Source organism: Semicossyphus pulcher, unplaced genomic scaffold (assembly GCF_022749685.1).
Source record: "Semicossyphus pulcher isolate SPU_LCO1_2020_fin unplaced genomic scaffold, fSemPul1.0.p SCAF_6, whole genome shotgun sequence".
In the NCBI taxonomy this organism is placed as follows: domain Eukaryota; kingdom Metazoa; phylum Chordata; class Actinopteri; order Labriformes; family Labridae; genus Semicossyphus; species Semicossyphus pulcher.
In genome coordinates this window covers 14446416-14472587 of record NW_027211737.1, presented here as the reverse complement: position 1 = coordinate 14472587, position 26172 = coordinate 14446416, and the positions used below count along the sequence as shown (strand labels likewise).

The following is a 26172-nucleotide window of genomic DNA, read 5'->3' as shown; positions in this document are numbered from 1 at the left end:
TAAAGCTACAATAACAGAAAGAGAGACAATAACAGAACCAACACTGACCATTTATCTCTGTTTTAAGATCATATGGAAAACATTAGCCTTTTTACGTTTCAAGCAGAGACAGAGAATTTAAGATGTCGAATTTATTTGAGCTGTGCTTCTGATTAACTTTTTCACTTGTTATTCGCTCCAGTATTAAGACAGGACGTTGCTGTTTAGTATTTATGTGTATTCCACAGTTGTTTTAAAATGGTATACGCAGGCAAACTTTTACACAACAATTTAAAGTAACAGAACAAAACATCAAAGCTCCAGCCATGATTTTTTATATTTTTATCCTGCTGCCTTTGGTTTTGTTTTCACTGTTGCATGACTAATGGCATACTTCACTTTTCCAAACCACCTCGCTCTGTCTCAGTCTTTTGTGTGGAGATCTTTGAATTCATTTATTAAGGAGTCAAACCAAAACTTGTCAGCTCTGGCCTGAGGGACTTACCTTTTGACCTGCTGGCACGTCTGTGCCGCTCATTAGAGGACATGTTTGGATAGTGTTGTATGTCTAAACGCTGCCACTATTGAATGTTTTTAAAAACAAACAATTAAAAGCACTAAATTGAAGTAGGGATGCACGATATCCGATATGCCGATATTTTCCAATCCTTTTTGCCGATTACTGATTTCGATACCGATGTATCAGGCACATGTTTTTTTTCCACCTCATTGCAGAGAACACCAACTCTCCCCTGTAGTGGAATTGATATCATGTCTACTCTTATTGTAGTGGCCCACTGGCAGATACAGAAATAACACAATACAGTGCTTTTTAAAATGTACGCAATTACTGGGCAAGATAAGAAAAGTACTTAAACTGAGGTTATCTACAAAATGCCAGATTTATTTGTTTGTAACATTTTCTTTGAAATAAAACTGTAATATTCAAACAACTTTAACAGGCTTGGATGCTCTCCCTGAGACAATCCTGACTATAGCCACAACTAGGGCAACTTTTACCTAATGCACAGAACAAATAAATAAAATGAAATCAACCTTGCTGTCCGTTTCGGAAACTTTGAAAAACTGCCATACTGCAGACATCTTGCACCCTTCTTCACACTTGACGGAAGAGGCATAAGAGTTAATGTCGTAGCATTATGTCAAGCTTTTTCAGGCAATCATCCAGCATTTAGGCATAATTAAAACATTGTTTTGTTGGCGGAAAATATTGGCAGAAAAATTACATATTGGCTGATGCTGATATGTAATTTTCAAGCCATAATCTGCAGATACCGATAACATGCCGAATATATCATGCATCCCTAGATTGAAGCCAGTTGGCATCCTCTCGCTAGGCCTCTACTTAAACCCCTTTTCCATACGCTATCCCTGTCTCCTTTCGTTGGCCCGTCTTTAACCTTCTACTTTCACTACTTTTTCTAGTCCCTCCAGTTCCTCATCACCCATTTTCCAAAATGCCACTCCTCCCTTTCCTCATCCTATTTCTGAAACGCACCTCGTCTTTATTCCTTCATCCCTTTTTCCATCAACAGATCACCTCAAGTTGTTTCAGTCAGCCAAATTACACAAGTTCCTACTGTATTTGCTCCATCCCTTACACGAAACACAACATGGTTATCCCTTCTTTTTTAATTCACTTCTCCACCCTTAAAAACCCCCAAACCCCAACGGCAAACTGTTAGTTTATTCTATGGGCACAGCTTCAATAACTCAGTGAGTCAGTCAAAGGCAGTGTTTTATATCTTTTTTTTTAGCCAACAGAGGTTTCAGGTGGTCTGCAGACTCTCTGCTCCACACTAACCCTGTGTATATTTATGTATGTATTTTCGTGTGTAGTTTAAGGGGCAGTCTGGGGGCAGATGTGTGGGTGCAAATCCACAGGTTGACAGATTCACTGTCCTACGCACTATAGATTATTCCCCTCTGTGTAATGTCTTTGTTCCTTCTTCACACTCACTGTGTCCACCTCTTTTGCCTCCACTTCCTGTCCATATGCATCCCCCTTTTCTAACTCTTACTCCCTTGTTTTCTGCCGTCCTTTTATCCTGAAAGTCCGTACTGTCCTGCTTCTGTCACTTCATCTCTTTTTTTCCCTCCTTCATCGCCTGGCTCTCTCTTTGCCCTCATAATATCCCTAAATCCTCAAGCCCCCCTGTGTTTAGCTTCTCTCTCTGCCCTCTCCACTTCTCTGTACGCTCGATCACTCTTCAGTCTGGCCTCCAGCCTTCTACAATAGTGATAGTTTCTCTGGAAATCAAGTTTTATATTCTCTCTGCAGTTTTCAGTCGGCGTATGGCATGCCTTCAGATATGACCGAAAGCCAGCCGGGAGCTGTGAATGAAGTTAAAACTGGAAAATTGACACAAAATAAAGACCATCAATGACCTTTTAGAAAATTGTGTTGATAAAGTAAACTGATTAGGGTGGTCCGTGAATGCTGTCCCAGTGTCTGCGGTCTGCAGCCACAGTCTCTCTTTCTCTCACTCTGCTTTTTTCCTCTCCCCCGGCGGCCTCCCTGGAGAAAAGCGCCCCAGACAGGATATGAGCTCAGACCTGAATATGTATGCTGCGTGAATTTCTGACGTTGCGGCCAAGAGCGGGCTCAATCAGTAATATTTTGAAGGACAGAGTGCGACAAGAGGGTGATAGTCTGGATTCAGTTCACAACTCTGCATACTTATTTTGACTGCATCGCCCAAAATAGAGCGTGCTCCTTTGATCTCTCTCCCTCATCTTGTGAAAATCTGTCTCACTGCTGTATTTATTTTGAACGCACATCAAGTGCGAACACAGAGGCTGTTCTGCAGTGGCTGATGTCTGATGGATGTTTTCTTTCCCTCATGAGGATGGCTCCCAGGCACTTACCCCTCTTACCCCGGCTGGTTACGACTCCAGTTAGCTGCAGATGACAGGGAAGAGATTTAGGGCCTTCATTAAGTTCAGACATCACCTGCACTGACTCCCTATAAAACTCTGCATGGGATTCAACCCAATGTCAACTCGCTGCGTCCTCCCCTCGGTGCGGGTGGTTTGGACTTGCATGCTTCGCCTCTTAACCACAGGGCTTGTGCTGTGGGAGGGTGGGGAGGGCGGGAAGGTCAACCAAAATGGAAGCGTAGATTGAGATGAAGATGAGAGGGAGACGAAGAGGGTAAAAGCTGGGTGCACAACAGGCCAGCAGACCCCAAGGATGTGGGAGAGGATGTGTGGATTATTCCCAGCAACAAAAGCCATTAGCCCCTGGAAGGACTTCAGAGACGAGCGCTATTTAATCTAGAGATTGGGAGGTATGTGGGCCCCAGTGATTGGGACCAAGCCAAGCGCAGTTTTTGTGCAGTGGCCCAGTAGAAACAGCAGGAGCGGAGGGGGAGCAGGGACAAGGAGCTGTGGCAAGGGAGGCAGGAAGCTGTTGTAGTGTGATACAGAGAGGGGAGGGCAGAGGCGAAACAGGGGAGGATTCACAGTGGCGTGAAGTTTTTATTCCGAGATATGAGGAGGGAGGGCAGGAAACCGAAGATTAAGGAGTCAAGTAAGGGCAGGTCTGCATTCAAGGGCTGTGCCGCCTACGCTAGGCTGTCTGACTCACACACACAGATTCTCAGTGATGAGGCCAGTCAGCAGTTCATGGGATTTCACATCATCACATTTAGTTTGTTTAATGTAAAAATGAAAGCATCACTCTTATATTTTAACATAATCCTTATATTGTACTTTTGCAGTCCACAACAGAAGCACATCACATGCACACTGTCCGTTGTTTTGCTCCATTATCCCGCCGCTCCTCTCTTTCTGTTTATTCCCATCACAAACCACTCTAGAAAGTAGATGCACTGCTCTGTGTCCGGGCTATTAGTGAAACTTTTAGGGGAATGAGGAGACGATTAGTGGACAGGAAGAAAAATACAGTGTGGTTACACATTGATAGAGTGTATGGAGGAAGGAGAGAGGTTTTTTTTTAAAGCAAAAGGCAACAAAACATAGTGGAAAAGAGTTGTCGTCATGGGCGCAGACGGGGAATCCCAGATTTCTGTTTCCAGTCCATTAAAAAGAGCTCACTGACCTTGAAGCAAATGAGAATATGGTAAACCGAAGCTCTAAATATGATGAACCTGCTCGGTCAAGGTCAGGCCTTCCTCTGCTTTGTCAACAGTAGATTTAGAAATGTGTGTGTGTGTGTGTGAAACGCACAATTGCGCCTTTATTTGAACGTGCCAAAGCTCATGATATTTTTATATTTTCTTTCGGATGTGTAATCTCATCACATCGCGACCACGTCATTCGGTTCCGACTGGGAGTGACAGGAAGGGCACGCCGTTTCCTCCCACGCTTTCATGCTGAGGTCTGTGTGTCCCAAAAGCGCCGGCTGGAATTGAAGTGCTAATCAGAGATCAGTGTTTTTCGCAGCGTGCCCCAAATGAAGACATGTCTGACGTCCCTGAGAGAGCGGTGCTTTCCCTGGCATTTTGTTGAGAAATGACACAAGTGTTGAAACAGTGGGTCTGTTTTTCTTCGTAGTGTAGGGTGATGAGCGTTTTGTTTTGCTGCACTGTAGACAGGCAGATTCCTGTGCTTGTGTTACAATGAATGCGACTATTGTTCAAATAATAGTGTAAGGATGTGTGTTTAGTGTGCTTGGGATGACGTCAGAGGAATGCTACACAGATCGTATGTCATTGCCTTTTTCTCTTGTGGTGAGAGTAACACATTTTTTAAAGTTGTAGTAACACGTTTTTGACATTAGGATTATCTCTAATCATAGCTTTAGTGGAGCCAGATGAAAGGCAATTATTTGTTGTTGCTGTTATTTGGGGGGGTTTGTGACAGGGGAAAGGAGCGCCGCCCCACACCACTTGATGGCGGGCTCTGATAAACCCACACACACACACATACTTAAACCTATCAGTCTCTCAGCACGTCTCATTGCACTTTTATTACCAGCTTCCTTGATTATTGCTGTTTTTTTTTAAAAGCAGAATAACACAAACACATTGCACAAACAGGCGTCTTGAAAACATGTTTATTGCCCAAATATTTTTTCTGCAGACTCTGCCTCGTAGGGGGGCCGCAGCCTGAGGAAATACTGAGAAAAAGGATCAAGTTGTAAAACTGCTAGTTCCTTTCGCAGTACAGCTAAACTAGGCAGCCATATAACTGTCACAGGCACTAGGTCAAAATTATGACTGGTGTATACCTCTTGACCTCTTTAAGTGGCACTGGAGGATTTTCAGGCTGACTTCAGTTGACTGCATTGTTTGTTTATGGGCTAGCAGGAAGTTACATTGGCCAGCGGTCCCTGTTGGGAGGAAGTCGGGAGCAGGAGTGCCGGGGGGAGTTAGTGCCCTGCAGGATAATCCCCTGCTGCCCTGGAGCTCTTTAGTGTACCACCTGAGCTCTTGTACATCTTTTATAGGACCAGGCCAACAGTTTTGCATGTTTCAAACCAGTAAAATCACATTTTCTTCACATTAGTGGCGACCATTTCCCAAAGAATAACTAGTTTAAAATTGATTTCCTGTTTTCTCAAGACACATTGGGTTTCATTTATTTCAATACTGTACAAATTGCTGTTACATTGGACACATTATTCCTGCAAGAGAGCTTATTTTTTGAGACTTGCTTTATAACAGCAACCTTTAATGTGATAATCTCACGATTCTGTGAAAATCTCAAGATTTTAATTTAAATAAATGTCTGTTATCTATCGCCGAAAGAGGTAACACAATGGTGATTGAGCCTATGGCCCACTGATGAAAGCCTTTGCGTGGACTGGGTGTCGGCGCCCAGTTAGTGACGCGTTTTCCATCACCCAGCAGTGGTTGGTCTGCCAGAGAGGGTAGGCGGAGCTAAGCGGCTGCTTTTCTGGTCTCTGCAAGTGTAGCGAGTAAACAGTAATCTGCTATGGCTGAACAAACAAAGAAAAGATCGGCTACAGATACAACTTCAACAATAAGTGAAAATCCAAAGAAAAAGAAACAAATTTGATGCTCAGGTGAAGGCAAACTGTCTAAAAAGGAGGAAAATCAAGAGTTACAATTGGCACAATTGGCAATTAACACTGTCTGGATATCTGGGGGCTCCTGCAATTACCGTTTATCGCCATAGGTGCCACCAAAGAAAAAGAAACTGAGATATTCAACATTACTACTTTAAATGCAAGAAACAACTGAGACTGCTTTACAAGTTCTGCAAGTTTGTTTTCTTGGCATCTCAAAACAAACAGAATATGGTCGTTCCTTGGAATTGCAATTAAATTACAATAAAGTTTGCACACACCCAAAATGGGCAGAAATAATGTGATGAATGCCACAGCATGTACAAACACAAAGCTGATCATCAAGGAAAGATTATGACCTGTAAGGAAAGGCATAGTTTCTTGTAACTGTCTGAATTAGTAAGTAAATTAAATATAATCAGAGATCTCAAAATGCAAATGAAAAAGATTAGATTTTAATCTTCACCTGCCTCAGTTTGGAAAAAAAGTCTCCCTCTTTTTTGCCTCATTGGCCATGAATCCTCATCACTTTACCCTTACTGAATTGCACCTCCTGCCTCTTTACTGACCTGTGTCGCCCCCTTTTTTCTCTGTTCCTTCTTACTCCATTTCTTCCCCCTGTCCTCCCACAGCTCGTCCTTTCCTCTTCCTTCTGACGTCTCGGTGGATTTCTTGCCTTTCTGCTCTCCTCTCCAGTTTGATCTGTGCAGTAACCCAAGAAGTGTGCGACACAGACCTGCTCTTTCAGGAGGCAATTGAGGGGTTCATGGTGGGGAGGGTTTTATGTGGGGGGTCGTATTTTTTGGCACAGGAGACAGCTGTTAATCAAATCGTCAAGGATGAGGTGTTTCTTTCTTCCCACCTTGAGTGGATCTCCCTCCTTTTCTTCTGTAGCCACACAAAAGAGCCCTGGCAAGTTGTAAAGGCAGCTCTGCATGCCTGCACCTGGACAGAGGCAGAGGGAGGGGCCTGGGCACACTTTTAAAACGATTGCGCCAAGTTAAGATTTTTAAGTGAGGTTTATTTCTCTTTCTCTGCCGCTCCTCTTGTTCCTCTGCTGAAAACACACGGGGCAGCTCCGGGCCCCACAAGCGTTTGCCACTACTATCCATCTCTTCCTCTGTGCTCCTAATGAAGATAGCAGGGTCCCGTTAAGCAAGTGTTTTGTTATTGCAGGAACATTCCTCTCTAGTTATCTCGGGCCTCTCAGCTTCCCTTTCTCTATCTACAGTATAGGTTTACCTGCTCTCCTACAGTACCTTCTCACAGCCACCTTTTAACCCTTCCACTGCCTGACAGGAAACAGGCAGTGTTACACATTTATTGTGAATAATCAGGAAACAATTTCTGCATGACAGTTTTTCAATTGATGGCTGATTGAATGTGTTAGCAGCAAAACAACAACCATTGTTGTACGTGTATTTCTCCCCTAGGTGTCATATGTGCTTCCATTGCCATCAGTGGTCGTTGAGTGATTGTGCTTTCATATGAACTGCCCTCTGATGTGAACCTGCTGGCAACAGCTGGCATATAGTAGTACATTCAACAGTAACACAGACGCACTGTGCCATAACTCTGGATTAGAGGCTATGGCAAGACAGGCCTGTCACTGCACACCCATTCTACTAACTAATGGATGAGTCCACAGGACCCATTCCCTCAGGTGATGGATGGGTCCATTGTACAGCGTAGGGGACGCTGCTGCAGCTCTTGGTGTGCATCCTGGGGCGTGTGTGTGGTAGTGGAACCTGGAAGCTGGGAGTAATTTCATTTGTCTGTGCAAAGCCAGACGGCTTAATGTCCATGGGACCTCTGTGCTGAACCGGCCAAAATGAGATATTTGGAGCAAAGTGCTGTGAAATGCTCAGCGGTAATGCTTCCAATGTCTGGGTTTGCTTTTAGCCTTAGGGAGAGAGAGCTGTGCCCTGAGCCGGTCAACCAGCTTATGCAGCCGGCTGTTTTTAACCGTGCTAACCCAGGCTGAAAAATCATATATAAAAATACACCTTTAGATTAATAACCTTATTTAAAAAGCCCCTTTCGTACAGAGGGATTAGTTCAAAGTGCTTCATAATACAGCGAAGAAACAGGGAAATATAACAGGGAAATTAAATCAAGTGCAAACACTGCCGGATAAAACCAAGCAATCAAAACAAAACAAACGAAACAGGCAGACAAAAACAGAAACAGGAATATGGTAGTAAAAATTCAGTATGTAAAAGATGTGAAAACAAAGCATTGCATAAAGCAATGAAATAATTATAAAACTAAAATCATTAAATTACGTTTCCAAAGATGATCATTTAAATATGTTTTGTCATTTGAACATTTTTTACATCTCTCATAGCCTTAGCACAGGAGTTCAATAGTTTTGGTGCATTGTTAGAAAAGACTGAGCTTCAGATTATCTCATTTGTGTAAGAGTTTGTATTAAAAGAGGATTATAAAACAACAAAGAATTAGTAATTAAGAGCACTCCCAAACACTAAAGAGCCTCGTAAACAGGTGAAAGAACTTTAAAATCAATCCATAAAGACACTGGGGATCAGTGAAGGTTAGCTTAAACTAGGGTGATATGTTCTTTCTCTCTTGTTCTGAATAAGCTGTAGTTTGTCAATGGGTTGTTCTGGGCTACTACTTAAAAGAGCTTACAGAAGTCTACTTGAGATAATGACATAGCTAATGGAATATAAGATGATGCTTAAAAATGCAATGCAATGCTAAAGGCAGGTAAAAGCAAAAGACAGAGTTTAACGTCCAGTCCATATTAAAGCTCCTGTGAGCAACTTTTGGTTTGTGTTGGTTTGGCGCCCCCTGTGGACAAAGCCGTAGCTCTTATCTCTTTGCTGATTTTGTCCTGCACATGTTTAAGTGGTGGTTTTTAACATAACATCTAATCCTGCTTTCTTTGACAGTCATGTGTATCACTCACTTTACATTTCTGCCCTGGAAAATGTAAACAAAGGCAGCGTGCAGTTAATCGCTTCGTCTGACACCTACCCCCCCGCCAGCAGTTTCAGACATTAAAAATAACTATATAGAAATAATCAATCTTGTTGCTGATGATCTGGTTTGCTTTAGTAGGTCATATAGAGTAATCAGAATTAATTTCAGTCTGTTTGATAACCAGTGAAAAACTCCTCACAGGAGCTTTAACAGGTAGTCACAGTTAATAATCCAAAAGGGGCAGGCAATACAGGAAGGTCAAAATCTCAGGCTATAGTCAATACACAAAAATCACTCACTGGGAAAAATGCTGGAACGAGGCAACACGAAGGAACACACAACAAACTGGCAACCAGAGGGAATACAAACAGGGTATATATGCACAGGTGATTAAGGGGAAACAAGACACAAGTGAGTCTTATTAGGGCGGGGTTGACACATGAGGCGGGAGAAACAGGGAGCAGGGATCTTAAAGGGTGAGTTTCAAAATAAAACAGGAAATGACAATATAAATAAAAGGAAAACAGAAACATGACCTTAGGGAACTTAGGGAAGTTTTTTGGCATCTTGTTGGGACAGGAACAGCCGAAACCTTTGCAATGTTTCTTAGATGGAAGAAACCTGTTTTGGTCGTCAGTCCTCTGAATGCATCCTCCATTATCTAAGCCTGGTGATATGCCACATCTTTCCTGCTGTAAACAAATCCCATGATATTTGGTTGGGTTATAGAGCAACCTTGTTGTCCAAAAACACATTAGTGAGCCACATCTCTGGGTGACATGTTTGTTCACCCCGAAGATGGGCGCTGAGTCAATCTACACTGTTCTGCTACCATAAAAGCCGACCAGTGCACCAAATCTACAGCTTTAAAGTCTGAGGGAAATTATTTTGCCTTTGATAAAAATGAAAAATATATTTCCTGACCTATTTTTTAAAATGTATTTGCTCCTTTGCTGGAACCGGTGTGCTTGGGGCTGAGAGCCACAGACAGGCTGGGAAATACAAGCAGACAGACAGAGTTGGTTTTGTACTTCACTGTCGCAATGTTTGGTCTGCATTCCTCCTCTTGTGTACATACCTGATTGGTCTTGAGACTTGTTACAGTACTTGTCAAGTGACATACATTTTTCCCAGTGATTATCTATTGTGTGTGTGCGTATTTACATTAAGCACCTTTAAGGCGCATCAGCTGCATGTTTTTGTCTGACAGGTAGGCAGTCCGTCCAGGTGGCAGCCTGAAGCCTCTGTGGAGGAGACAGCTCTGCTCGTGGCTAATTTCACTTCGATCTCGCCTTCAACCGTCTTTCCATTCTGTCAAACACTCCTCATACAGCCCCGCAGTACTCTCACTTTCCATCTCCTCATTCTCTCACGTTACATAAGAGAGAAAAAAAAATTAGTCTATTCATTACCCAACAGGCAAGAAAATATCTGGAATTATAATCCTGTGAAATAGATTTGTCCTGTCTGTTTCATTCAGACGCCAGCAGAAGCCAAAAGAGGCTTTTGAGTGCTGCGTGATGATTGATGATGTTTGCCTGCAAATAGCTACAGTGATATGGGAATGTGCTTAATGTCACATAAATATCATGTCGACACCACCCTTTGGCAGATTGACAGGCGCTTGTTGTAGCCAGATGAACTCATACTGCACTGCGTTAGCGCTTATTGAAACACTGTGTACACCCTTTATATTAATCCTATTCGATTGTGTTCTACTGAGACGGTATAAGTCCCTTAACTTTGATACAGGCCGGACATTGCTTGTTCAGGTGTTGTCTCGGAAGTGCCGATATTTCCTAAAGTGTCACTCACAGACTTCCTGCAATTTGGTCTCTGATATCGGCGCATGCGTTCAACCACAGAGGGAGAGCTCACCTTTATAGACAAAGTGTCCACACTGTTTTAATTTTGTTCTATAGCATCACTCCTCCAGCATCCTGCACACACGCACCACACACACACAAGAACATTCCTCGGCCATGACATCAGTTTTTGGACTCTCTACTAAACAAGGAACAAACTGCTCTGTGGATTGTTTTACTGTTAAGAGAGGATGGATCAGACATCTGCTATCACTTCCCAGCTGATACTGATTCAAAGAAGATTTGCTGAAAGAATGCAGGTTTGTGTCTGCGTGTGCATGTCCGTGCCTGTGATTCTCCGCCGGTGTATGTGGGTGCTCTGTAAGCCCGAGTCTTCATGTGTATCTCTGTGTATGTCCACACGCATTCTTGACCTCATCAGGTTGTGACCTACACGGATCCCATCAGTGTGTTACAAACCTGACCTGCTTAGAGCCAGCTGTCTCTGTATGCATGAATGGGCTTTTAAGATTAAGCACTTCACAACCGCCAGGATCTGCAGTCTAACCTTGAAACCTGCCACTTACTTCTCATGTGACGGCACTACAAAGCCTCATTTTGCCTCATGTCTCGAGCAGCAGAGTCGCCTCCTTGTTCCCGATGACCTCTGATATCTTTTCTGCTATTTATTTTCAGGCTCTGATGCGATGCAGCGTATGTGGGTGGGGTGGCTCTCTGGGGGCCCCCGCCTGGCCCCCGTTCATGTGATCAGGCCCTACATGGAGTGGCATTTGGCCTGGCCCTGCGGGGCCCCGTCTGGGAGCAGAGAGCTGATCTGCAGCCAGCATGGAATGCCAGACATTTGAAGTCAGACTTGTTAAAAAAGAACGAAGGGTGGTAGGAGTTTGGTCAAATAGGCCCCTGTGTCTAAAATAGCCCACAGAGTTTGTCCGAGAGGGAGGGAAAGGAGACAAAGCTGTTTCCCGTAAGCTGACATTAGGAAGAGTCAGCCCTCCAACCTATGAATAGAAGAGAATAGACAACGTTATAGTTTGTGAGCTTGTTTGTTTTTGTTTATCTCCTCACCTGTGTCTTTAAAATGCTTATCTGTGTGTTTCTGTAAAGGTGTGCAGTAATGTGCGCAATGTGTGAAATGTCTGTGTCACACTGGTTCAGCAGTTCAACAGTTATCACACCGGGGAGTTGACGCTGCACTTGGGGAAGGAGGAAAAACTCATGACACAGTGACAGACGGGAGGATGCTCTATTTCTCTCTCACTTCATAAATATCTATCAGATCATCTTTTTGTTGTTTTTCTGAGTTCCTTTTTCTCTCTGCTCTGGTATTTTTCCAACTTTTCTCTCTATATCTTGTTGAATTGTATCTCTTTCCTTTTTTACTCTCTCATTTACACACACAGTGCACACTCAGCTCTCATCATCTTTTCCCTCGTCCCTCTGTCTCGTGGGGCTGTTTTACTGGTGTCCCAGCTATGAGCTTAGCCGGGCTATGGATGTCAATTACAGGACTATGATATGGCCCCTGCTGCATTATGCATGGAAGTGTCCCGCTGGGGAAAAAATGGCCTACAGCCAAGGAACGATGGATGGAGAGATGGAGGGATGAATAATGGATGGAGAGATGGAGGAGCGAGACACCATTGCAATCTGTGTCTCTTTCCCTGGCACACACCTCTGAAGCTCTCGGCCAAGTCACCCTGGGTGACTCAGAGTCGTGAGGTTGTCGTGTGAGAAATCACAGGAGGGCTTTAATCAGTATTTCATTTCGTGCGTTAAGACTCGACGGGGTACCACCCTCAGAAAGGTCACATAAGGTCTTTTGTCTGTTATTCTATATGCACACGGTCTTTCATCGTGATTAGTCTTGTTTATTGCCTTCTGGATATGAATTAAAGCTCTGTTTGTCAGAGTGTGTTAGTGCATGATTTTCTCCTAAAAATACCACATGAAAGCAATCAAGAACAGGAAATATAATTAACACAAGAGCTGAAATTTGTGTTCGGCATCCAATTAAGTGTCAGAGATTGTAATTCCATTTCTTTAATCTATTTAGAAGAACATGACTAAGAAAGGAAGAGTAGACAGTTAATCTTTATTATATCCGAAGGGGGATTTGTTACACAGCTAGGAATCAATTAAAAAGCAGACTGAGATCACAAACATCAAAAACCAACATGAGACGGGGCCAGCTGATATAAATGGATCTACACACACTTAAGGTGTCGGGGGGCCAAGTTCAAATCAAACATCATGAATGATATAACCCTGATGGAGGGGACTACACCAGTGACTGTATATATAGATAGGTGACGCATCTCCGTCTGCTCTCATTGTACAAATTTGAAGCCAAAATAGCCCCAATGATGAGCGCTGGTGACGTCATTGGGAGTTGCCCAGTAGAGATCGGCGGGTGGAGCCGCCGTAGCCACTTCCGCGAACCAAAACACACACTTGACTTACTGGGAAAAAAACAGCAAAGATCCTGCACGTCGGCGTGTTTAACTGCAGAACAGCTTCTTGTGTTGGTCTGAAGCAGACTTTCACAGGTATGGAAACTTCAATGACTGTAGTGATTGTTTTAGTTATGTTTCCCCTCGCAGTTCCTCCTCTACTCTGCTAATCCAGAACAGATCGGCTGCAGGAGCCGTACTTGTCAACAGAGCTGTCAGTCATCCTTTTTACAGCATCAAATAGCAAATTACAAATAAACTTGTCAGAAAAATTTACACTTAGCACGTTAATCAGCATGATAAGAACTAACTATAATGACAGAAACCGTGTTTGAAAAAAATGTATTTGGTGTGTATTTTGATTTTATAGTTTGACTCATGTCCCATCTGTTAACATGGAGGAGGCGGGCTTTATGACCTATACTGCAGCCAATCAGTAAGGGGCGCTCCAAATGTTTTGGGTTCACTGTATGGCGCCGTCATGTCGGCCATCTCTTTATACAGTCTATGGTCTTGACCAAGTTTGCTTTTTTTTAAGGGGCACTATTTAATGTGGAGGATAACTTTAAAGCTGCTGCGAGGAGCTTTCGTTTAGTTTTGATGTCGGCGACCCCTGTGGACAAAGCGGTACCTCCTATCTCTTTTTTGATCCTGTCCTTTACATCCATAGAAAATCATCTTGCTGTCTTTTTTGACTGTCAAGTGTTTTACTCAGTGTGAATCTATTCCTAGAAAGATGTTAATACAGGCACTTCCTGTCTGTGTGCTATAAATCCCTTCAACTGACAACAACCTGATGGCAACAGAAACAGGCATTAAAAATAACTATATAGAAAGAATTAATCTTGTCGCTCATGGTCTTGTTTGCTTTTGCCAGTATTAAAGAGGCATCCATATTAATTTAAGTCATAGGAGCTTTAAACTACTTATTTTTTGGGAGTATTTTGCTATTTTATTTTGAATATACATGTGTTTATTGTGAAAAGCATCTTCATTATTCTGCTATAAATTAATTGTTCAGATGCAGAAAGTGGAGGGCTGTTTTCTTAATGGTTGTCACAGATCTGCTCCACTGCTCACCTGTCTGCCTGCCTTTGGCTGTTTGGCGTTCCCCTGCAACGACGCTGCTGTGCGAGTTCCCCAGGTTTCTCATCTGCGAAGACTGTGGCTTAGAGACTCTTAAACCCCTTTACCACCGAAATTACCCGGGAAGACCTTCTTATAAATGCTGATAGTCTCTTTTCCCATTGCCAGTGAAGTATACTCCTGTTGGTGTCTTTTCTGCTGTGTCGCCGTCTGACGTCACGACCGTACCTGAAACAGGGTTAGTAAACAGTGAAGATGATACGGTGGTTAGGTCTTTGTATCTATGATTCATTCAGTCTGTTTATCAAACTTGGCGCTGACAAATTTGGAACGATGTTCGAGCGCTGAGATGACAGCATAGCATCGTGCCGGAAAGGGGGCGGAGATTAGCACGTTGACACAGGTTTTGTGTTCCCATCAATGCCGAATCGGAGCTGAGGCAACAATTACTGAAAGGCGATTGTAACCTTTCCCGCTAAGCAAAAAAGCCAAGTGTTAGCGGATGTTAGCCGTCTTTTTGACCAGCGGGAAAGTGGCTTTACTGTGTCGCCTCACTCTTTACTGTGTGCGTGCTCTGTGGAACTTTACCTGCTCCTCGAACCTCTGCCTGGCTCTGACTAGTGACTCTATCAGCTTCTGCCCTGATTTTTGGATCAAGCTGTGTTACCTGCATATTTTTCAACAACAATCCCTGTTCCCCCGTGTGCTGCAATTGAGTCCAAACTCACCCCGTTACAATGGTAGTACCATTGACCCTCAGATTTTTAAAACAAGCCCTATGGTATCATAATCAACAGATTGTCTCAAGGGAATCAATAATGAATAAAACCAACATTACAATTTGGGTGGTAGGCAACGAAAGCGTTCATTTTGTTTCGACCACAGGATGTCAACAAGTGCGTGCGGCAGAGATGTGGAGGAGTGTAATTTATCAACACATTTTCTGACAGTTGCAGCTTTATCTCTTAATGCTTGATTGATTGTAATTGTCAGTGTAATAACAGCTTTACTTGTTTGTGAGTCACATGTGCTAATTTGCAGAATTCAGAGGCCCACTGTGCAATTAAGCCGTGTTTTTCTCGCACAATAATGTCTAATACTTCAAAACAGCACAGAAACAGTTTTCTGGCACTCAGGACAAACATCCCGACAGCAGACCACAGACTCAGAGCAGATGAAAGGTGTGTGCAGGTGCTACATATGCATGAATGTTTCTGAGAGCCTGCTTATGCGTGTAGCCCTGACAGGTCCCTGATGTCAACTAATGTCAGTCAGTGTATCAGTGAGTGTGAAAGATGCTGTTGTTATTCATGGTGGGATGACACTATTTGTCACTGTAGTGATGGATTCCGCGTCCCTCAGAGGAGCATGTGCAAGCGCCGTCTCTGAAAGGCTGTCTTTGTGCTTCACACTCACTCACTCACACACAAACTTACACGCGCACACACAACGCACTGCTGGATCTGACAACAAAGGCGTGCTTATCCAATTGTGAGGGAATAAGATTAGGCTACAAAGAAACTCATAAGGCTAATGTTAGCATCTCCTGCTCCAGCGAGGCCCTTTGTTTGTGTAATCAGGAAAAACATGGGATTAGATTTAAGATGCCGTCTCGGAAATGTGGCCCTGTAAGACCCTATTGTATGATGTTGACATGGTCCTAAATAGCAGAAGGCGATTGCCTGCCCTGCATCTGATAAAACAATCCTCAGGGAAATAAAACATAGTTGTGCTGTTCACATATCCAATTTTATTTCCCTCAAAATAGACTGTGTGGAAGACCCGGCCTAACACATGTCTGTAGTCAGTGTTTTCCTTTATAATTGACTCACAGCTATAATTAGATTATGGCAATGATATAAGATAACTCTGTTTTAAGATGCTAATCTTACGCTTTGATGACATCAGCTCATAGTACAACTTTCTGTTATTCATCAGTGGCAGCAGCGTGTGCTGCTATTGCAGCTGTGGGAGAACACTGTGAATCCTACAGGTGAAGTAACTGTAGCTACTGTGTAGCTACATATATCTTCCCCCTTCCTCGAGGCGCCATTGCAATAGATTTTTTCATACTTTTGATTGGCTGCGATTCTTCTTCTTCTTCTTTGCATGACCGGGTTATATGGCCGCCTGTTGGTGTGGCATTCTCTTGACAGCGTTTCTGTTGTGTTTTTGCATTTTCATTTTGACGGGGATTTTTTTATAAAAGGGCTTGTGTGGACGGGTTTTATTTTTGGTAATTAAGGAGGGAAAAACTATGTTTTTGAAAGTAGGCATGGCCTCAGCAGTTAGGAGAAGGACCACTGTTTAGTTTTTAAGCAGAAACAATGTATTGTGTGGTTTAAAACTACCGGATGTTTACCCGTATTAAGCATCTATTTATAATGCTTTAAATAATAAAGGGAAACAGAGTAACATCCCCTTTGAAAACTACTTTTTCAGTAGTGACATGCACTTTGCCATAAATTCTCCCACCACTGTCAGGTCAATAGTGGCCGGGACACTTAAGACCTAGAGAGTATGAAAGGAATTCGAGACAGTCCTGTGTTGTTATATGGGCCAGGAGAGAGAGAGAGAGCATTCATTTGCACCTCTGTGACCCCTCTTTAGTTCTCCTCTTGAAGAATAGCCTGCCTCTCACGCACAGTCAGACCTCAGCCCCTCAGGGCACCCACAGCCGGTTACGTAAGACACAAGTGAAGAATGCTCCAGAAAAGTCTTCAGCCATGACCTTGGCTTTGACTGAGCACTCCTATTGGTCCTGGTCTACCAGCTCTGTCTCATGGTTAACAGTCACATGTCCTGTATTCCTGTCTCTATGTGGAGCTGAATGTTTGCATTAATGTTTCAAGATGCAGTATGCTTGCATAATATCATGTATGGAATGGATGTGTGATGATCCAGATATTCCTTCTTGCCTTTCAATTTATTGTTCTGCCTTTCGTGGTCCTCTGAATTCTCCTGCTGTGTTGTTTTAAATGTCAGTGATTAAATATCTCAACACAAAGCTTGTTACAAACATTTATGTTCCCTCCAAGATGAATTATTGTAATTTTCGTTGTCTGTTAAATTCAGCTGTGCTTTGTGTTAAACATCAGCATGGTAGCGTTTTTATTTGGAGCCTGTTTAAGCATGACCATTTCAGCTGAAACCCTCAAAGAGACATTATGGCTGTAGGATCTTAGTAGCAGTCCGGATAAATTGCTCAATCTTGTTTTTATGTTTGGTTGTCGGTATTATTTTTTTAAATCAGATTTTAATGTTAAAGTGGTAATCTTGAAGATCTCAGTTTCGTTCTCTTTGGCGGCACCTATGGTGATAAATGGTAATTGCGGGAGCACACTTCCCAGATATCCAGACAGTGTCACATGTGTGATGTCCACGGTTGGCTCCGGTTGTAACTCTTGATTTTCCTCACTGACGGTCGCTTTCCTTTTTAGACTGTTTGCCTTCATCAGGGCGTCGAATTTGTTTCTTTTTCTTTGGATTTTCACTTATTTTTGAAGTTGTATCTGTAGTCATCGATCTTTCTTTGTTTGTTCAGCCATAGTAGATTACTGTTTACTCGCAACACTTGCAGAGACCGGAAAAGCAGCCGCTTAGCTCCGCCTACCCTCTCTGGCAGACCAACCACTGCTGGGTGATGGAAAACACGTCACTAACTGGGCGCAGCTTGTGATTTCTTCCGTGAAAGTTGCACCCAGTCTGTAATACTGCAAATGCAAAGGCTTTCATCAGTGGGCCATCGGCTCAATCACCATTGTGTTACCTCATTCGGTGATAGACAGTGACTTAACAGACATTTATATACATGAAAATCTTCCAGATTATTACTTTAATGTAAAGGCCAAATGAATCCTGATGACTGTTCAGACTGACGTCACATAAAAATCAAACCTGTGTCTGAATTACGACCAGGTATGAAGATGGCCTGAATCTGATTCAGTGTTATCTGTGCTGTTCAATGTGCTGGTGTCCTATTTGAACATAAAAAAACATGTTTGGGCAACTTTTGCTGACAGTCTGCAAAAAGTCTTTATCAAGATATTTTTATGAATTAATTTCTTGTGAAAAAGCTGAAAAAATTCCAACCTTCAACATGTTGTACAATTTCAAAAAAAGGTTGCTGTAATACACTCCCTCATTTTAACATCAAACTCAACCCTGACAGAGTTGTGTGTCTGTGCCAATCCTAATTTAGCAGCTCTGTATTCTCTGCTGGCACGAACCATGTGCAGTTAAAGACACTTTCCAAACGCTCATCAAACCAAAAATGTACTTCCTTGATTGTGAAGAAAGAAAAAGTTGAGGGGGAAACCACAATCCTTACTTAACCCCTTTCTATCAGATCTTTCCAATGGAGATTAGGGGAAACAATTATCCGTATAGAAAAGCAAACGTACATTTGCTTACAATTATAGTGGAATTTAACCGCTCACAGCCTTGTTATTGCCTAAAAAAAAAGCTTAATGAGGCTTTTCAAATGTGCAAACACACACTCTCACACATAATGTACACAAGCAGTGTTAATCTAATCACTCCAGCCTCTATTCTTTGATGTCACTAAAACATTTTGATTTTTGTGTGTGTGATTGTTCTACATATATTGTCTGTTTTTAAACGTGCACATAAGGAAACACCTGTTGCTTTCTTTACATACACTTCAGATGCACATTAAATTTGATCATAACCAGAACCACATGTTTGATTTCCTTGTGAGAAGCGTGCAAGGTACATCTTAATTAACTTAATTGCTCCATAAATCAGTCATGAACATTTAGTTTGAACAGACTTTAAATATAGTCATTTGTCAACCGTTGTTTTCAATCTCTATAAAGATCATAAAGGCGTTAGGATATCGCTTATAATGATCTCATATTGACAGTTTATAAAACGTCTTTAATTGGCAGCATTGCCTTAACGTCACGTTCAGACACAAAGTAAAAAAGGAGGAGTGGGAGCTATAAAACTGACCTTCATTCATAAATCTACAACAACAGCTGGGCAAAGCCTCAGTCCAGCCTTAATGATGTTCTTGCCTGATCGTTGCACAGTGCAGTTTTCTATGAACACTTGATGACTAAGCTGCCCTTTCCTTAACACAATGTAGTAGAGAGAGAAAGGGATGGGCAGTTAGCGACTCCCATACTTATTAGTACCCACACATGTTGGGTCATCCTGAATGGCGTGTTCAGGCTAAATTTTCTGTAATCATAGGTGTGGAAAATTACCTCAGTCACTCTGTGATCTTTTCAGACAGCAGGACAGAACATCTTCATCTCTCCTTGGTCTTTTCTCGTCTTTACAGTTCCGCACGGTAACATCTTGTTGTCCCCTCTACGTTTCCTTGTCTTCCTCTTACTTCCTGAATCTGCTTGATTATACGAGCAATTTTATTCTCCCACCTTCTGATCATTGTACCCTTACATCGCTCACTTCTTTCTCACTCATTTCTTCTGTTTTAAAGTTTTACACTGGCTATATTCCTCATACTCATTCTTTATCTCTGTCATTTGTCTTCCCCCAGCCCTCACATCATATTCCTGTCCCAGAGCGTGTTGGGCACTGGGAGTCCTGGTTCTGGAGAGAACAGCCTTTCTCTGTGTGGGTCCAGGGTCTGCCATGAGATCGCCCACTCCTGGTTCGGCCTGGTTATCGGAGCCAGAGACTGGACTGAGGAATGGATCAGCGAAGGCTTTGCTACGTACCTGGAGGACATTATCTGGGCAAAAGCACAACAAGTACAGTACAATCGCTGCCCTATGGGTGTAGTTTCAAGTTTTAATATCGAGCAAGTGGACGAAGATGGCAATAAAAGCTTTCATACAGACAAGTTCAGCTAACTTGTGAATCCCAAACCCCTTATACACTGCCATTTCAAGGCAGGATTATTAAGCCTCTGTTACATTCAGTCTTGTAATGGTGGGGCCAAGTTGTTTCTGCCTCTGAGCCGGCATCGGAGGTAGTAACAGAGGCGTAACAGCGTCTGTGGCAGGACGGAACAGCGCCATGTGTGTGTGTATTTGAAGCGCGTGCTGTTTGTTTACACCTCGCGCACGTTTTGCTTTGCATGTAAAATGGCAAAGGCTGCATGACGGCGGAGCTTTGTTACAGCGCTGACGTGGAACCGCAGTGAAAAAAGGGCTCCAGTTTGTTGTGGCCATCTTTTGGAGGTATTACCTCTTTATAGAAATTTAAATCAGTGAAGAAAAACAACTTCAGAAAGTGTTATTTTGATGCTTCTGTAGTCCATTTCCGTCAGTATTTAGAAGTACAGTATACGATCCAGCACCACATTCAACCCTTCCATGTCCTGATTTTCTCTGCCAGGATTTCCAAATGTCACTGTTGTGGTTGGAACGCCTGTCAAGTAGAGTTGGCCACTTCCTTACTGTCATAAAATCATACATCAAGCACACAAGGAAGTGGTCTATTAAGACAAAAATCCAAGTTTGAACGCATAAAGCTCAAAGACGAAACAAAACATAGTATGAAAGGTCAGAGGAGTTGAAGAAACGAGAACAAAACTGGTAAAGAAGTTCCTGCCAACCAACCATCAAACCCAAATTTCCTGTCTCACTTAGAAGTCAGTGACCTAAGCTAAACCACGAGTTGTGAAAAAGTGCTGCAACCCACTCACCCTTCAAAAAGTGAACATAGAAGTAGAAGGAGTAGATTATAGATCAAACGGAAATCTCTCACGTCCTTCTAATTAATGCCTGTTAATGAGGGATACCTGCAGGGGAAAAAAAGATTAACAACAGGACAAAAGAAGAGGGCGTAGCGTTGGCAGGAATCCTTCGCTTGCAACACTAACTTCAGCTTTAATCAAGGAGTTGACATCTACGCAGATCTAATCCTCCTACTTACTTTCCCACACCGTCTAGAGTTACACAAATGTTTTTCTTACGTCTGCTCTGTTTCTTCATGTCGTCTTAAGGACATGACTTGGCTCTGACAACGTAGACATAAGCAGGCCTGTTATTGCTGCTTAAATCAATAAGACACAGTGTAAGTGGACAATGCTGCCTTTATCATGCATTTTTAATTGAATCTGTTTCTTCATATTTTTGCTGAAGAAATTCACCGTATTTTTCCTCCACTAATTTCTTTGCTTTACCTTAACTCTTCCTCCCCACACCTTTTAAACTCTTCGTATCGCTCTCTCAGCTCTCCTTACCAGACACAGCAGAGCAGTCTGACCTGAAGGCAGTGCTGAGGTGGAGACGACTATCTGACGAGCTGGAGAACTCAGAGGAGGCACTTCAGATCCTCAGGTGTGTGTGTGTGTGTTTTCCAGTCAAGTACATCTGCTCTAATTATCATGCAGTTGTTGCCTCTGTGGAGGAATTAGCTCTTTGTGAGTAGTGCAGCTGGAGCTTCAATAAGCATGATCAAAGCAGAAGACACAAACTGACAAGGATTTGTCCCTTAATGTTGACTTTGTCTTACCAACTGTTATTTTTTATCTCTATATATCAATCGAGGTTAACTAAACCTTCGTACAGGGGAGGGAACACTTTCCTATGGCGGTCTGTTTGACTAATTAATTATGCTACTCGGTGCCTGAGCTGCTATATTCACACACTACTTTTAAAACATGCTCATCTCTAACTTTCACTTCTCTCCTGATCAGGTTCACAGACTGTTTCAGAACCACTTTTAGTCCAATATATTGTGTTTAAAACAAAGTGACTGCTGTGAAATGTATGCAAATAATCTACAATATTTAATTTATAAGTTCAAGGCAGACATTGATAAAGCCGCTTTCCCACTGGTCAAAAAACCCGCTAACACCCGCTAACACTTAGTGGGAAAGGTTACAATCGGCATTCAGACTCGGGTCAAATTACTCTGCAGTAAACCGGGTAATTATCGCCTCGGCACCGATCGGCATTGATGGGAACACAAAACCCGGGTCGACATGCTAATCTCCGACCCCTTTCCGGCGCAATGCTATGCTCCATCGGTAACTTCTGCGACTCTTTGTCATCTCAGCTACAAAGTCCGCCCGTCTCCGTCCGATGAGTGCTCAAACTTTGTTTGATAAATAGACTGAATGAGTCATAGATACAATAAAGACCGAACCACTGTAACATCTTCACTGTTTACTAACGCTGTTTCCGGCGCGTTTGTGACGCCAGACGGTGATGCAGCAGAAAAGAGACTGAAAGCAGTATACTCCACTGGCAATGGGAAAAGAGACAATCGGCATTTATTAGCGGGTCTTCCCAGGTCTGAAAAACCTGTGTCAATGCACTCATTTAAGTGGGAAGGGGTATAACTGTCACCACTTCAAGGTGAATGATGAACTTCTGCACTGCCGGCAATGCCACGCCTAAAACACACATTACAAGTACAAAAAGATGAACCCTAAGTAGGGTGACTAATAGCTGTTTAAAAAAGCCAAAGCTGAACCACAAGACATTTCCCATCCCTATAAAGTAACCACAATCACGCTGCAAAAAGTTTAGGCATGAAAAGGGAAGCATAGTGCAACATGTTCTGAGGCAGGAGGTTAACATGTTTAAATAAGCTCCTTTGTCTTTGACTGTTTTTAGGTCACAGCATGTTCAGCTTTTGGTTGTGTCTGCACGTGCAGACGCACACGTGAGCTCGAGGTAAATGCATTCCAGGGGTACAGGTGTGGCGAGTATATCCCGGTGTACTGTACTGTCATGTCTTAGAGAAGTCTGCACACAGGCACAGCGAGCGCGCACAAACACACACAGACTCTTCATCTGATACTGACAATGTGGGACCCACACCCTGTTTGTTTTATGCAGGGTGGAAGCACAGTGTCATCAGGGGATTATAGGTGTAAACCCACGCCTGGAGTTAACTGTTTAAGGGAAGAAAACGTAACACTTATTAGCACTATGCCTGTCATATTGTAGCTAAAAGGAAAAACTCTTCACTGGAGATGACACTTATAGCATAGTGCGCTATTGACATTCACGCTTGTAAGAGAGCGTACAGAGCATGGCAGCAAATCAATGTGCTATTGATTTCACGGCACTCCTGCTTGGCACTAACTTCTAACTATGTCACCTAACTAATAATGCGTGTCATCGCACAGTGGAAACACTTAAGAATTTATTTAGAAGACAAATCAGTTCAGGCTCTCCTGAGAAGAGCAACCGGTGTTGGTGGAAAGCTTCTGTATTTGAAATAATGATTATGTCCTCATGGGCTTCAGTGCTTCAGCGATGACTGTGTTTGTGTCTAGTAACTCTTTCCATCTTAAAATGCAGATAAACTCCATGTTGTGCGTTATTAACAAAATCATAGAAAGCACTTTTCTGACACAGGGTATATCCCGAGATAGGATGTCTGTGTGTGAGTGAAAGGGTTAAACGTGAACTTGAGAGCTTGTCTGTCTCACAGCCTATCAGGGTGTTCCCCTATGAGGCAGACACAAGGGCGGTTTGGAGGATCAGGATTGGGTTTCTCTGCACCTGACGGGGTTAAATCAACAACATAAAACTAACATCTGAAAAATGCAAACAAAGCATGCACTCACACACACCGACTACATGCCCATACTCATTGATGCATACATTTTGACTGATTATCTTACATGGACACATATTTGTATTGAAAAGTGGCACGCAAATAAAAGTCACTTCTTTATCCTTACTTGTCTTAAAGCAGCGGTGGAGCATGTTGAGGCAGAAAGGACAGCTGCTCACACATGGGTTAATGCAAACATGAGTCAGGTATTGCTTTTAATCTGCTAATGCAAAGACCAGTTTTAGAGCATCAATATGCCCTCATTTGTTTCTTTCTACTCGTATCAGCATGTAAATTTCAGTAGTGCTGAGATGTAAGTTAATTATACTGTTAATCGACTTCCAATGGAGTCAAATCATGATGATACTAGAATACAAAAGTTAATTTTATGGGTTTGTAATTTGTTAATATTTTCCAATGTGTTTCTCGGAAAGACCTTTTGTATGTAATTAGGTTGCAATAGAAAAAAGTTTGTGTTCAATTATATCCAGTTAATAGCTGTTTAAGTGAGAGAGTCATTTAGAGCACAGCAGCTCAGCTGATCGAGCAAAAATGGGTATTGAATGAAATGACTGAAATGTATTATGCTTATATGCAAGCCTTCAATTAAACTCGTATTAAGAAGACGGTTGTGAATAATGAATTAATTATAACTGAGTATATGTTTACAAGTAAATTCATTTATCCCTGTTTTTAGTGCTTATCTGCCTGGTCATGTCATGTCACTGTTATTGATAGAGCACATTTAGACACATCAGTTAAGTTAAAAGTTGTAATCTCAAAGATCTCAGTTTCGTTCTCTTTGGCGGCACCTGTGGCGATAAACGGTAATTATGGGAGCACACTTCCTCGATATCCAGACAGTGTTGCATGTGTGACGTCCACGGTCCATGGCTCCGGTTGTAACTCTTGATTTTCCTCGCTGACGATCGCTTTCCTTTTCAGACTGTTTGCCTTCATTTGAGCGTCCAATTTGTTTCTTTTTCTTTGGATTTTCACTTATTGTTGAAGTTGTATCTGTAGTCATCGATCTTTTCTTTGTTTGTTCAGCCATAGTAGATTACTGTTTACTCGCAACACTTGCAGAGACCGGAGAAGCAGCCGCTTAGCTCCGCCTACCCTCTCTGGCAGACCAACCACTGCTGGCTGATGGAAAACACATCACTAACTGGGCTGTGGCTAACTTAACAGACATTTATTTACATGAAAATCTTTGAGATTATTTCTTTAACCCAAAGGGTTAACCCAGATGGGTTAGAATCTGCCTCAATGAAGGTTGACATGATTCAATGAATAATACATAGAGGCCAATAATTAATATTGCAATACAGCAATCCAGAGAATAAAAAACTGTAAAAAGAAACTATAAAACAAATAAAATGTAAAATAAAAATGTTTCAAGGAAACATGTTAGAAAATTATGAAAATTGTGACACGTAAAATAAAGTTTCACCAAATTTTTAAGTTTGTCTAACGCAAGGCATAGTACCTATTTTTATTTCGGAATAAAGGCTCATTCTTGACCTTGGGACCAGCGTGTGTGCAAGGAAATCTCAACTTTCAGGTTCACTAAGTAGCTTTAACCACATGTCGTTGTGGGAGAGAGATTGAAACCTCATCTTAGCTCATGGAGAGTCTTGACACTGACCCTTTCCCTGTTGATGCCGTGACCAGTGCTGTTCAGTTATTCACTCTCACCCAATGTCTCATTCTCTCATCAGTGTCTGATATCATGATATATAGATACGGTTTCTCCCAGTTTCTCTTGTATCTCCCAGAAATGAATCTTACATTAACTCAAGAGGCACTGGAAGGTCAGATTTTAGAGCTTGGTTTACTCGGACCGCTCCACCTTCTGATGTGGGCTAGACTGCATGCACGTCCAAAACCTGATGTGGCTCCACTGTTTCCCATTACAACTGTGGGGTAACATGTTATAAATAAACATAAACCGGTTGTAACAATACACAGAGACGTTTTAGAGAGGGCCTCGCGAAGGGAAAGAAGAGTGCAATGGGATATTCTGGGAGATATCCAGTAAACACACACAAACACACACATAAAAGACTAAATGGCTGATTGTGCTTGCCAAGTTCAGTGGGTCACAATCGACACCCCCTGATCCAGCAGGGGCCCCGGTGGCCAGCGTTTATCAGTCCATTTCAGATGAGTTATATTTAGGGCAGCCTGGGCCAGACGCCATTCTCCCTGCTGATTCACTGGGCTGCTGGGAGTGCTGCTCTACCTTATCCGGTTTCCACAGTCAACCCAGTGTAATTTGTCAGGATATGGCTCACGGAGCTATAAACCTCTGTCAGTGTGTGTGTGTGTGTGTGTGTGTGTGTGTGTGTGCATT

The 26172-nt window shown here is 42.5% G+C and overlaps 1 protein-coding gene across 1 annotated transcript in view; it reads left to right on the top strand.

The window, feature by feature from the left end:
* The window catches only part of aopep (aminopeptidase O (putative)), an 81631-nt gene that overhangs the window by 4801 nt on the left and 50658 nt on the right, over positions 1-26172 (top strand). The window contains exons 6-7 of the mRNA XM_069683352.1: positions 19831-20044; positions 21474-21580. Of these exons, the coding sequence (XP_069539453.1) occupies positions 19831-20044; positions 21474-21580 (321 nt within the window). The remainder of the gene's footprint in view (positions 1-19830; positions 20045-21473; positions 21581-26172) is intronic.